The sequence below is a fragment of the Choloepus didactylus genome, chromosome 4 (genome assembly GCF_015220235.1).
Source record: "Choloepus didactylus isolate mChoDid1 chromosome 4, mChoDid1.pri, whole genome shotgun sequence".
NCBI lineage: Eukaryota > Metazoa > Chordata > Mammalia > Pilosa > Megalonychidae > Choloepus > Choloepus didactylus.
In genome coordinates, this window is record NC_051310.1 from 83100368 (window position 1) to 83114279 (window position 13912).

Sequence of the window (13912 nt, forward strand, 5' to 3'; positions counted from 1 at the left end):
TTAATTAGTTCAGCATGCTTTTGCATTAATAGCATTATAATCCTGGTCACAACTGATTAAAAGACAAAAATCAATTTCCCACTCAAATCCCCCAAACAAGAAGGTGTTCTGCTCTCCTGTGCACTAGAAACTGGATGGTCTGCACATTTTCATTCGTATGTTTTCAATTTCTTAAGGGAAGTTTCAAAACTGAAATTTCCATACACTGAAGTTTAGCCTGAGAATACATTGAGTTATAAATGGTGGAAATGCTGAGTAGAGATGTATAATGGAAACATTAACAGAGCTTTAGCGATGATGGCAATAGCATGTCACTACAATGCAAGGAAATCATGTTAAAGTAACTGCTGTTGTAGATAAGGGGGTGCTGCTCTTAATAATGGATTTTTCATGCATTACTTCTATGCTTTTAACATTTTTTCCATCATGAATAGTGACCTTGGAATAATGCTAAGAACCATATTTCGTATTTAACCTAAATACCAAATTTAAAGACTTAAATAGATAATACAACGGACTTGATTCCATGCTGCTGAAGATTGTGCAAGGTCACAGAATGCTTCTACAAACTCATATGTAATGGAAGTAAATCTTTTTCTTTTGAAAATATGCAGTGCATAACTCTTTCCTCCAGCAAAGCCAGGAATATTTTAAGACAAAAATAAAAAATGGAACAGTACTGACAGGTAGATACTAAGTGGGTGCCAACAATGGCTGGGAGGAACTTTAGCCTCTCATAATTCCCATCATCCCCCAAAGTCATCTTAGAAATGTCCAGTCAAAGAAAGAATAGTAGCTGCAATCACAACTTGAGTTCCCCAAGTCCTTCTTTCGACAAGACTGCTGTCCTAAGATGCTTGGCCATTTGAATTTTAGAAACCCAGTGTGCATCCGGGGAAACAAACAAAAATAAATTGAGAACTAAAGATCCGTCGGAGTGCATCCCGCAGGACAGCTCAGGTCCAGCGGGCGCGGACCGTAGCGCGCGCGCACCCGTGGCCACCTGCTTGCCCAACGCGCTCGAGGACGCTACGAAAAGACGGAATGGCCACCCCGCCCAAGAGAAGTTGTCCGTCTTCTGCGACCATCTCCGAAGAGACCCGCATTAAGAAAATCTCCATCGAAGGGAACATAGCTGCAGGGAAGTCAACGTTTGTGAATATCCTCAAACAAGTCTGTGAGGATTGGGAAGTGGTTCCTGAACCTGTTGCCAGATGGTGCAATGTTCATAGTACTCAAGATGAATTTGAGGAGCTGACAACCTCTCAGAAAAGTGGTGGGAATGTGCTTCAGATGATGTATGAGAAACCTGAGCGATGGTCTTTTACTTTCCAGTCATACGCATGCCTCTGTCGAATACGAGCTCAGCTTGCTTCTCTCAACGGCAAGCTCAAAGATGCAGAAAAACCTGTATTATTTTTTGAACGATCTGTGTATAGTGACAGGTATATTTTTGCATCTAATTTGTATGAATCTGACTGCATGAATGAAACAGAGTGGACAATTTATCAAGACTGGCATGACTGGATGAATAACCAATTTGGCCAAAGCCTTGAACTGAATGGAATTATTTATCTCCGAGCTACTCCAGAGAAATGCTTGAATAGAATATATTTACGAGGAAGAAATGAAGAACAAGGCATTCCTCTTGAATATTTAGAGAAGCTTCACTATAAGCATGAAAACTGGCTACTGAATAGAACATTGAAAACCAACTTTGATTATCTGCAAGAGGTACCTGTATTGACACTGGATGTTAATGAAGACTTTAAAGACAAACATGAAAGTCTGGTTGAAAAGGTCAAAGAATTTTTGAGCACTCTGTGATCTTGCTGAGGACTTCAGACAGCCACATGGTTCCAGAAACTTCAACTTTGTGTATCTATGAATATACAAGTCTCTCTGGAATGCTCAAGTGTTTAACCATTTTTACTGAAAGAGAAAAAAACTTTTTTAGATGAAACTTATGTGAAAATTTACTGGTAACTTAAATATTATAAAGCAAATGGTAGTGTGTCCTGTATAGATTAGTACAGCTCTTAAAAAATGAAAAGTGGAATTTAAGGAATTCCTAGAATAAGGATTCTGAAATTTTGTTATGTTTTTTGATCAAGTGTCTCTCTTTCTACCTTAATTTATGTTGAAGGTAAGATCAGGTTTAGTATGTAATCACTTCATTGATATTCATTAATGTGTTTATGACACATTTATAGAGGGACGGGTTAGACTTTGTTCCCAGTTTGGTGGTGACATAATCTGTCTTATAAGACCATCTTTTCTCTGCCTTTGTTTCTTCATCTGTGGTATGGGTGAGATTTCTTTCATCCTTTTGCGTGGGATTTTGGCCAATTAAAGAGGAAATGTTTCCGTATTGAAAAGATAGCCGAAAGTTATTACATGAGTATAAAGTTTCAATTTACCTTGAACTTAAAATATCTACATGCTTTCTCCCTTCTCAGACCATTCTTTTCAGATGCAATATGATTATTGCAGTTAAAAGATTTGTTTAAATTGTGATTGTCCTTCAGTCATTTAAGGTGGATATGTAGTTTTGCCTAAATTTCTTCCCGTTTTTATAGATAATGTTAGTGAGACATAATGAGAGATTAGGTTTTCCATTTTCTCTGTTGTCTTGCACTGGGAATGAGTAGTTTTTGTTCATCTTTATAGTAGATTTCATTAGATTTTCTTCTTAACAGTTTGTTTGGTCCCAGTTCTTATTTCTTGCTTCATATTGCTTTCCGTATTGTCTGGATTAATTAGGCAGCCTGCTATTTTAAAAATAAATAAACTCACATTTCTACTCTGAGATTTTTACTACTGTGATCAGTCTTTATAATTTGCTTTGCTTCTCTGTGTTTTTGTGTTAAGTTTTCATTCCTCATTTAAGCGAAATGGTTGGTAAAAATGATCTTGCTTTATATATTACGTATCTTGAAAGTATTATCATTTTTTTTGTTAAGCCTAGAAGGTATATATTATTGGCAAAGAAGACCAAGTAGAAAGATTCCTTTAATAAGACACATACTTAATTACTTATGTGTAAGGTACTAATGTGAATAGTTATACTTTTAAAAATATACATGGATTCATCTTAGGTCTATGTATAATTAAAGAGGTTGGGTTGTTTTTTTTTTTAAATTCTCATTTGTGTCTTTACTATGTGCAGTGTTTTTTCTTACCTTTCTAAATAACCTTTTAGAAAAATTCTGTTTTTTGGAAATGTGGGCGAGAGTCACTTTTACTTCAAAACTATTATTTTTCCTTTTAAAGTGTTCTCTTTTCTTTGATTTCTTGTTCAAAGGTAATAATTTAATGGGTTAGTCAGTCCAAATGCACAGATATTTGAAAACGGCACTTAATTTTAAACTGTCTCATTATATTGCATAGGTTTTTTTTGGTTTGTTTTTATTTGGCAAAATGAATTTGTCTACTTAGTTAAATATTTGCTTATTAGATAAGTATAATCTCATGAACTTTGGAGCTACATTCATTGAAATTATTACATCCTTTTAGACTTAAAATTTATTCTACTTTTGAACAAAGCAATTATGAATGTAAATGGTCCATCTAAATTACATTGATTCTCTTTTAAGTAGAGACTTGTAATTAAGTGATTTTTCAGTGGCCCTTTAAAAATGTTTAGTTTGATGACTTTTTTTTTTCAAGTGTCAAGAATTGAAAAGAAACTAATAAAAATGTATTGTTTAAAAAAAAAAAAAAAAAAAAAAAAAATAAATTGAATATATATACTTACTCTGGTCCTAGAAAAACTGAAGATGATAGAGTCAAAGTTTGTAGATCCATGCCACTCCCCTTAAAACACGCAAGCATCCTTCCCCATGGCAGCCCATCCATGCCCAACGCACTCATAGCACCCTCCATTTCTCTTGCTGTGTCCCCGCCCTGATCCTACTCCCCACACTGCATACCCTAGTCGTTTTCTCAGGATTAGGATGCCAACCAGCCAGCCTGATAAATTCACTGGCCCCCTGGCCTGAAGAGAAAATTCTAGGAGAGCCAAGAATACATGCTTTGAAAGCCATGTTGAACGCCACCAGCTGGGAGAGCTTGAATAGGGTGTTTTACCTGTCTGCACTTCCTTTCCCTCAGCTATCAACTGGAGATGATTATTTTCTTAGTTTCCTGGCTGCTAAAAGAAATACCATACAATCGGTTGGCTTAACAATGGGGATTATTGGCTCAGGGTTTTGAGGAGAAGTGCAAAATTGAGGCATCATCAAGATGATGCTTTCTTCCAGAAGACTGTGGCATTCTGGAGCTGGCTGCTGGTGATCCTTGGTCCTTGGCTATACTGTCACATGACAGTGCAGGTAGCGGCTCCTTCTCCCTTTTCTCCTGGGTTCCATTGACTTCTTCTGGCTTCTTCCTGTGGCTTTCTCTCTCTCTGTCTGAATTTCATTCTGCTTGTAAAGGACTCCAGTAATCCATATTGAAGTCCCAAATGATTCAGAGGCCCACACCTTCCCTGAAGTAACATCTTCAAGAGATCCTATTTATAATGGGTCCATACCCTCCAGAATGCAGACCAAGAACATGCCTAAAAGATGGTAACACCTATCTTTTAGGGTTACTGGGGAGGCAACTAAGTTAATACACATAAAACATAGGCAGTGACTAGCACACGTTAAACATATAATTTTACTTTTTTTCTACTATCTGGCCTCTGAGAGGTAAGACATTGGTTTCCTCACAATTTGGGTCCACATTGATCAGAATTTCAGCCCATGACAAGTGCAATGTTTAAGACAATTGGTTCTAGAGTATAAGTAGCTAATTCCTCTACCCATGAGAAGTGACCAGATACACATGTATAATGCCTCCTTGTGCATATATGTACCAGTCAGGATAGAAAAGAGAAGCTTTACCCAACAAAATCCATCAGCCAAACAATCCATTAGGAACAGGTTTAGTTCCAGCTCCACTACTTTCTAACAGTGTAGCTTTGGGAAAGTCAGCTGACTTCTATGCGTTTCCTTTTTCTTATTAGTACAAAATTGACAAACTTACATCACAGGGTTTTAGGGAGTTCAAAGGACACTATGTAAAGGAAAGGAGTTTATATCAATGGAAATTGTAAAAGAATTATATAATTTAAATATGTTACTATGTTTTAGGAGTTTTCTTCTACATACCCCATTTTCTGTAATTTATGTTTCAGGGAAAATTTTATTTTACCACAAGCTCAATTCAAATATCTCAGCCCTTAGCATTCTCCTCCTAGTATATTCACCTCTAAATCTGCCTTTAGCAAATCTACCCACGCAGTTAGCTGTCTCATAAACTGTATTTTAAAAATTCTTTTCTATGCTCTGGGGTCCAGAACTAACCTTTCTTTCTTCTGCCCATTTCCTTTCATATTTCCCCAATAAGAAGAAAAAACTGCTTCCCACCTTTGTACAACTCTTCATATCTCGTTATTGATCTGGTTTCCTTTTTTAAAAAATTACATTCTAATAAAATACTAGCTCTACCTCCTTGGTTGCCACAGAAGAAAAACTCAAAACTTAAACAAAAAAGAATGCCACAAGCTAAAAGAAGGTTTTATTTTCTTGAAGTTTGCCTCAGTCTCCTTCTCTCCTAACATTAGCTACTAATTCAACAAGAATATCATATGCCGGTGAATAGAGCACCATTTAAAAGAGACTCACAACCGTCCTGAGATGATCCAACCCCCAGGAAGATGCTACAAGCCACTGCTTTATCCAGGCTTCCCTGGGCCACAGACCACCAAGGATCAGACAGGGTAAAAGGTATCACTATATTCTAGGTACCCAAAAAAGTGGGAAAAGAAAGGGTTAGGAACCAAGGGAAAGGAGTATGTGCTGGTTTGAATGTATTATGTCCCCCAGAAAAGGCCATATTCTTTGATGTAATCTTGTGTGGGCAGACGTATCAGTGTTGATTAGATTGCAATTCTCTGAGTATTTCTGTGGAGGTGTGCCCCACCCAACTGCGGGTGATGACTCTGATTAGATAATTTCCGTGGAGGTGTTACCCTACCCATTCAGGGTGGGTCTAAATTAAATCACTGGGGCCATATAAATGAGCTTGCAAACAGAATGAGCTCAGGGCAGCTGAGAGTGATATTCTGAAGAGGAGCTAAAGCCAAGAGGGACACTTTGAAGAACACACAGGAGCTGAGAGAGTAGCTGCAGATGAGAGATAGTTTGAAGATGGCCGTTGAAAGCAGATTTTGCTCCAGAGAAGCTAAGAGAGGAAAAACGCCTCAAGAGCAACTAAGAGTGACATTTTTGAGGAACTACAGCCTAGAGAGGAACATCCTAAGAGAAAGCCATTTTGGGGATTGGGAAAGCCATAAGGACCAAACACCACTTTGTCTAGTTTATGGATGGATGTGTAGAAAAGTAGGGGAAGGAAACAAACAGACAAAGGTACCCAGTGTTCTTTTTTACTTCAATTGCTCTTTTTCACTCTAATTATTATTCTTGTTATTTTTGTGTGTATGCTAATGAAGGTGTCAGGGATTGATTTAGGTGATGAATGTACAACTATGTAATGGTACTGTAAACAATCGAAAGTACAATTTGTTTTGTATGACTGCGTGGTATGTGAATATATCTCAATAAAATGATGATTAAAAAAAAAAAAAAAAAAAAAAAAAAAAAAAAAAAAAAAAAAAAAAAAAAAAAAAAAAAAAAAAAAAAAAAAAAAAAAAAAAAAAAAAAAAACCATTTTGAAACCAGAACTTTGAAGTAGACACCAGCCACACGCCTTCCTAGCTAACAGAGGTTTTCTGGACACCATTGGCCATCCTCCAGTGAAGGTACCCAATTGCTGATGTGTCACCTTGGACACTTTATGGACTTAAGACTGTAACTGTGTAACCAAATAACCCTCTTTTATAAAAGCCAGTCCATCTCTGGTGTTTTACATTCCAGCAGCATTAGCAAACTAGAACAGAGTATGAGGCAGAAAGTGACAGAGAGAGAGGGAAGAGGGGAGGGAAAAGGAAGATGCAGAGAGGATGCAGCAGCTCCATTTATTGAGCACTCACTATGGGACAGGTATTTTCTCATTAATCCTTACAATGATCTGATGAAGTAAAGATCATTATTTTCATCTCCAGGAGAGGCCCACAGAGCTAGTGGTACACTGCAGACCTGGAACCTGAAACCACATCTGTCTTACTTCAACGCTAGTACCTCAACTCTTAGCATCTATAATCACATACCCAACTTAATATTTCTTAAATTTAATCAAATTCCACTTGCACACTACACAATCTACCATGTCAACTATTCAAGATAAGAAAGCAACCAACAAAGGTAGAAGTTTTTTATTAAGTCAGATGTAGAACTTATTTACTTTGATGCTTCTGTCCTCTCTGTTGAGTGAGTACTCAACAACATAGCCACTGAAATCACATTCACCTTCTTTCTGACCCTTCTGAGATTGGGTCTGTGTAGGTTTCTTATTTATGTAATTTTTTTCAAACCTGTTTCCAGAAGCATCAGGCTAAGTGTTCATTGATGCCACTTTTTACCCAGAACACTCATCCTTCCAAAAGGCACTTTCTTCTGCAAGATTTCTTTTCACTTCATACAAGAGAGTAGCAACTCAACAAGACTTAAATCAAATCCAGCTCCACTACCTTGTATAACCTTAGGCAAATTCCTTGGTTTCCTAATTTCTAAAAATGGGTATAACTTACAAAGTCATCATGAGGATTACATGAAATGATACATAAGTCCCAGGCTAATAACGAGCTCTCTGTTAATAGTAGCTTTGATTGTGTTAGTAGTGGTGTTCAACAAGTTAGTAGACTTGTCCAACAAAGATGGTATCTCTTCTGGGACCAAAAAGTTCATACCAGCTTTCTTCCGTGAATAAGACTGGATAAACCCTATCAACTTCTAGCTCTTTGGATATCTTTTTCCCAGGTATGAAAACCCAATTTCAACACTCACCCACGCACACACACAAAAATCAATATATCATATGATGATAGTTGTTTATTGAGAAAACAACTGTCACTAGACCCCTTTTCCATACATTGGGAGCATTGTTCTAAGCTTATAATGTCCCTTCTGTTCACACATTTTCTCTCCAAATATAAGATGTCTATAGGTCTTTACTCACCAAATTGAAAACACATTCCTGCCTGTCATCCTGCTTCCTGTTGAGAATCTCAGGGTCTTCTGGATTGCACTTTTGACTATTCTCAAACACTCCTATTCATCTTTACAGAAAATGCCTCGGTTTACTCTCACAGATGGTTCATCATGTCCATTGTTCATGAATTTTTAACAGTTTAATATTTTGAAAAAAAACCTTATCTCATTTTATTTTAAGTTCTTGGCAGAGTATGTGGGAAGGAAAACATCTCATTTGACCCTTTGTACTTACAACATTAGGAACTCAATAAAAATCGACTAATTTGGTTCACAATGTTCAGATTTAAAGTAGATATTTGCATTCTCTATACATGCCCATTACTTTCCCAACTCTGAGTTTTCTCTACCTAGAAGTCCTTCTCTCCATGTTCAAATTTAATCAATGTTTCTAAGCTCTTGTCAAATACCATCTTCTCTATGCAACGCCTCCCTGAACTCCTGACATCCTGCTCCCAGGCCTGGCTAGGGCTTTCTGTCTCTAACCAAACCACCAAGAAACAGTGATACAGTCATAAAATGCCAACATGCATTTTACCATCAAGGAGCTGGCAATCATCCCACAATCTTCATTCCTATCTATGCCCTCCACACTTTCGCCCTTAATTTTCTCTGCCCCACTTGAACAATTTTCTTGTACTCAAGATTTTGATTGCAGGGTCTATCTCTTATTTTTCTTTGTGTTTCCAATACCCTGGGGCATAGTAGATCCTAAACCATGGAGAACTGAAGGCTTATGGATTTGCCAGCATCATTCGTTCTCTCCTCTCCACCTCTGTTTCTTTACTTCTTCATTTTCCCTCCTTTTGACAATATTGGCATTTTGCATATAGCAAACAAATTCAGGGTGTCCCATCACCCCATACCAACACAGACTCCCACATAAACTAAATACATAGGGAATGGCAAAGAGGAAGGCTAGTGTTTCCCTTCACATCTGTTATCTGATCAACTAGACACGTTTTCCATTGTTATTTTTTTGGCTCAGTTAGGTTACGGGAATTACAAGGTGAAGAGTGTGGATACAAAGACAATGCAAAAGAGTTCATATGACATTAGGATGCTAAACATTGGGTCCCAGGGATTTCTCCTACCCACAGGGCTGAAGTGATTAGCACAGGCTACTATTAGAGATAGAAATAGAGATAGAGACTGAGATAGAGATAGAGACAGAGATATAGATAGATATAGAGACACATTCCAGAAATTTATTTTCTTACTTCTTGTCTAATACATCACATAGTTCAAAACCACTTTAGTAACTACTCTACCAACAAAGCCCATCAAACCCAGGTATTACTTTTTACTTAATTGCATCCCTCCCTTGAAAGGCTTGTATTGGAGTATGCTTTGACTTCAAGAAAGGGGTCAAAGTGCAAAGTGGATGCAGTGTTAATGTAGGTGTCACATAAATGCATTAGTCCAGTGGACCAAATAAGGGAAAATATTTTGATGAGAAAATGGCATTTAGAAGCGGTAGTGCATTTAAAACATTTTCCCACCATGGTTACATTAGCAGACCCTAAACAATCAAGGGCCAGGAGGCGTTGTTGAACAGATCATGAGCTGAAAAAGTTACCCTTTTCTGACACCTATTAATACCACCTTTGGAGAATTGCAAAGCATAGTGAAAAGAGAATTGTTCGACTCTGCACCTACAAATATTCCATAACTGTGACTCATACAGACAAAGAAAAAAATCTACGGGTATGACATATGTTTATTCTCTGCTGAATAAAGAGGTTTTTGGCACTGGGAAATCTATCATATGTAATTGTAAGTGCCAGTGACACTTGGGACCTTTTCCTGACATTTCCTACCAAAGAAGCAGATTGGTTGTAAATGCACAATATTCATCAATAAAAGAATGCAGAACATGTAAGCCTGTTCCAGCTTTGAAAGAATTTTCCCTCCCTAGGCTAAAGAAAACCTCAACATATGGGAAAAAGAGAACTTGTCTTATCTTAAACCTTTTGATTCAACTGCCTCCTGCAGCAGGTTCTGGAAATGCCTCCATTCAGCTGTCTTACCGATTGCTTAATTTTTTTGTTGGAGGAGAAAGAAGACAGTTGGGCAGGGGGAGTCTCAGGAAGCGTTTATATTTAGGGCTGTAGGAAAAAATGTCAAAGGCTGGCTTTTGACAGTGAATTTCCATGATCAGGTTACATGATGAGAAGAAATGTTAATCAGCCTTCCATTTCCACTGGTATCACTCATTTGTGCACCTTGAAATCACCTGCTTCTGTTGTTGAGCCAGAAAAATATAGCCAGAAAAAAATCTTTATTTGCCCTTAGGCAGAGAATTCCAAATATCCAAGATGACCAAAAAGGGTTAAGGACCTTGTGGCTTCTGCTTTAGTCAGTTCCTAAGTAGCCAAAAATGAGCTCTGCCATTGGAAGTATCTCCCCTTGATGCACAGACCTCTTTTTTTTTTTTTAATCAGTTGTCACTCCCCACTCCACCACCACTCCCCAGATTCCTTTGGCTTAAATCCCTCAACTGCTCCCACCTTCCTCTCCAACCACTCTGTATATTCAGCTCTGAGGCCAATTTCCACCCTCTGACTCAATCTGGCAAGCCAAGGCCAATAGTAGATAGCCACTCCCATCTAAAGGGGCATTTGGTTGTAAGTGGATTCTGTGTGAGATGCTCAACTGCAGGACCCAGGCAACAATGGAGTTACTTTGGTTTTTAGGGCTTGGAAAGAGTTCTTTACTTATTACAGATGTAAAAACTGAGGCACACTGAGTACCTCTATTTCTCAGATATGGCCCTCTCTCTCCCTCTCTCTCTCTAGCTCAGCCACCTCAGCAGGTGAACTCACTGCCCTCCCTCCTACGTGGGACCTGACTCCCAGGGGTGTAAATCTCCCTGGCAATGCAGGATATGACTCCCAGGGATGAATCTGGACCTGACATGGTGGGATTGAGAACATCTTCTTGACCGAAAGGGGGACGCGAAATGAAACAAAATGAAGTTTTAGTGGCTGAGAGATTTCAAATGGAGTCGAGAGGTCATTCTGGTGGACATTCTTACACACTTTACAGGTAAACCTTTTTAGGTTTTAATGTATTGGAATAGCTAAAAGTAAATACCTGAAACTATCAAACTCCAACCCAGTAGCCTGGACTCTTGAAGACGATTGTGTAACAATGTGGCTTAAAAGGGGCGACAGTGTGATTGTGAAAACCTTGTGGATCGAACTCCCTTTATCCAGTGTATGGATGGATGAGTAGAAACATGGGGACAAAAACTAAACGAAAAATAGGGTGGGAAGGGGGGATGATTTTTTTACTTGAATTTTTTATTCTGATTCTGATTCTGGTGTAAGGAAAATTTCAGAAATAGATTGGAGTGATGAATGCACAGCTATATGATGGTACTGTGAACAGCTGATGGTACACCATGGATGATTGTATGATATGTGAATAAATCTCAATAAAACTGAATTTAATTAAAAAAAAACTGAGGCACAAATTCGTAAAAGTTCTGGATTGGAAAGGACTGTAGAGTTTGCATTATTCAGTGCTCCCTTTCAATGCTCAGACCCCCATTACATCATCATCAACTTCAGCCCCAGAACCTCTGGCATCGTTAGGATTATCAGCGCATTAATTGAGTGGCCACTATGCTAAGCCTTCCTCAAGCATTATTCCACTTAATCTTCCCATCAATTCTGTGACTCGGGTTTTATTAGCTCATTTTACACATGAAGAAACTGAGAAATTAAATAACTTGCCAGATCAAGGGGAGCTGAGATTCAAATGCCAAAATCTAGGCCCTTAGCCACAATGTTCTGCTTTTTCCCCAATTGGTCACCCAATATCAACTTGAATACCAATACCAACAGGGAGCTCAGTAATGCCCAAAGCAGCTACTTCTATTTAAGACAGCTTTCTTTGTGCCTCCATAAAATAAGCTGAAATTCTGCCCTTTGATTAAAATTCTGCCTGCTGAGGCCCTGCAGAACAGGTCTAATCTGTCTTTTATACAGAAAGCCTCAAACTATCTGGAAAGAGTAATTATGCCTCTCTCTCTTTTTTTTTTCCAAAGCACATTTTCATAACTGTAATATTAACTATAGCCCATGGTTTAATTTAGGGTTTACTGTTTGTGTTATGCAGTTCCTTGGATGTTGTTAAATTTTTATTCTAGAAACATATATGCCCCTCTTTTTTTAAGTCTTCTTTCCTTGGAGCTCAATCTCCAAAACTTTTTACACTTCCTTAACTTCCTGTAAGTGATTATTTCATTCCAGGAAGTCCTGATATGAGATCCTGTCCCCAGAACCTAAGCATCTCTAAAGCAGAGAAGCTTTACTTACTCCTCCCCATCCCCCCAGAGAACAGCCCTGTGCCTGGCACAAGGTGAGCTCTCCACAAATGCTCAAGAGATAATCAATAAATTCCCAATAGCAAGTGTTCAATAAATGTTAACATCTTGAATGTTTGCCTTTAAAGTTTTGGTAACTTTCCCAGTCCTTCCTAGAGTGTGGAGCCAGAATACAATCTTCCTGTATGCTCTGGCCTTCAAGTTGGTTAAGAGTTGCACATCCTTTTAGGAAATGCTGTATTTCTCTTAGTGTTGCATAAGGTTGTGTTGGGATTTTGATAGTCTGGTCACCCTGCTGACTCATGCCCAGATTTTGGTGAAATGAATCTCCTAGGTCATTTTGTATGGGCTGCTCATAATCCATATTGTGCTAAAGCAGAGATTTTCAGACCTCGATGCAGGACTTTACCCCCTGTAAAGCTCATGCTAAGCTCAAGGTCTAGCATCCTAGAGGAGATGGTGGAGAACAGTCATTAACCTTCCTAGCTTTATTTTATTCTTAGGTTTGGGAAGCCAGGCACCCATGATCTTAGCCCTGTGATGAAAGGAAGCCCTTTCCTGGCTGCGTTCCCCTTTTAGTTCTCTTACCCCACAAAGTAAAATCCTCTTGACTCACCATCAGTAGATAGTCCTCACTGCTTCCTCTAGAACTAGTCCTCGTCCTTGAGAAGAGGAATTTAAGGAGCGCCATACTCAGAGCCTCAGGTCACCACATTTCATCAGGATCTCAAGGGCTTCTGTTTTGTCTTTGATACTCAAGTTCCTGTGTTGGCAATTAGCCTCGGTTGATATAGCAGTCCCCTGAGAACCATAATGGTTTTAGGAGGCTAGGCTATGCTGCAAGAAAGAACAAACCCATACTGATTCTACCCTGAGCTGCTACTATTTCAACATGTGGCCACCAAAATCACCAAGGAAGGGCAAGAGAGAGAATATAGAAAACCCATACTTGTTCTTCTATGCTTCCTCCTAGAAGTGACACACATCACTTTCCATTGACCCAGTGTCTAGAACTTGGAAAAAGACCTCCACCTAACAGCAATGAAGATTATTTCTTATGTGCCTTGGGAGAGGAAAATGATCCAGGACTTGATGAACACAGAAGACTGTCTGTGCTACAGGTATTATTGTTCATTTCCTCTTTCCCTCTGAGGCTAAATTGTTCCCCAAAACCAAGTAGATAAGGACTCTACTTTTCTGATGCTCCTGAATGCTATAGCTCTTATCATAACCTCTTCTTGGATTTCCCACGGACAAACTCAGGGTGTCTCAGAAAATCTCATCTGTCCATCAGAATTCTTGTTATAAGTAATGGAAAATTCCACACACAGATTGTCTTGGATAGTGTGCCAGTTTGAGTGTATTATGTCCCCCAAAATTCCATTATTTTTGATGCAATCTTGTGTGGGCAGATGTATCAGTG

General features: G+C 38.6%; 1 protein-coding gene across 1 annotated transcript; it reads left to right on the forward strand.

Moving 5' to 3' along the window:
• Positions 1 to 995: 995 nt before the first annotated feature.
• LOC119533252 (deoxycytidine kinase) lies at positions 996 to 2766 on the forward strand. Its single transcript, XM_037835330.1, has one exon. It carries the CDS (start codon positions 1045 to 1047, stop codon positions 1825 to 1827), a length of 783 nt encoding a protein of 260 aa, XP_037691258.1. The 5' UTR covers positions 996 to 1044; the 3' UTR covers positions 1828 to 2766.
• The last annotated feature ends 11146 nt before the right edge of the window (positions 2767 to 13912 follow it).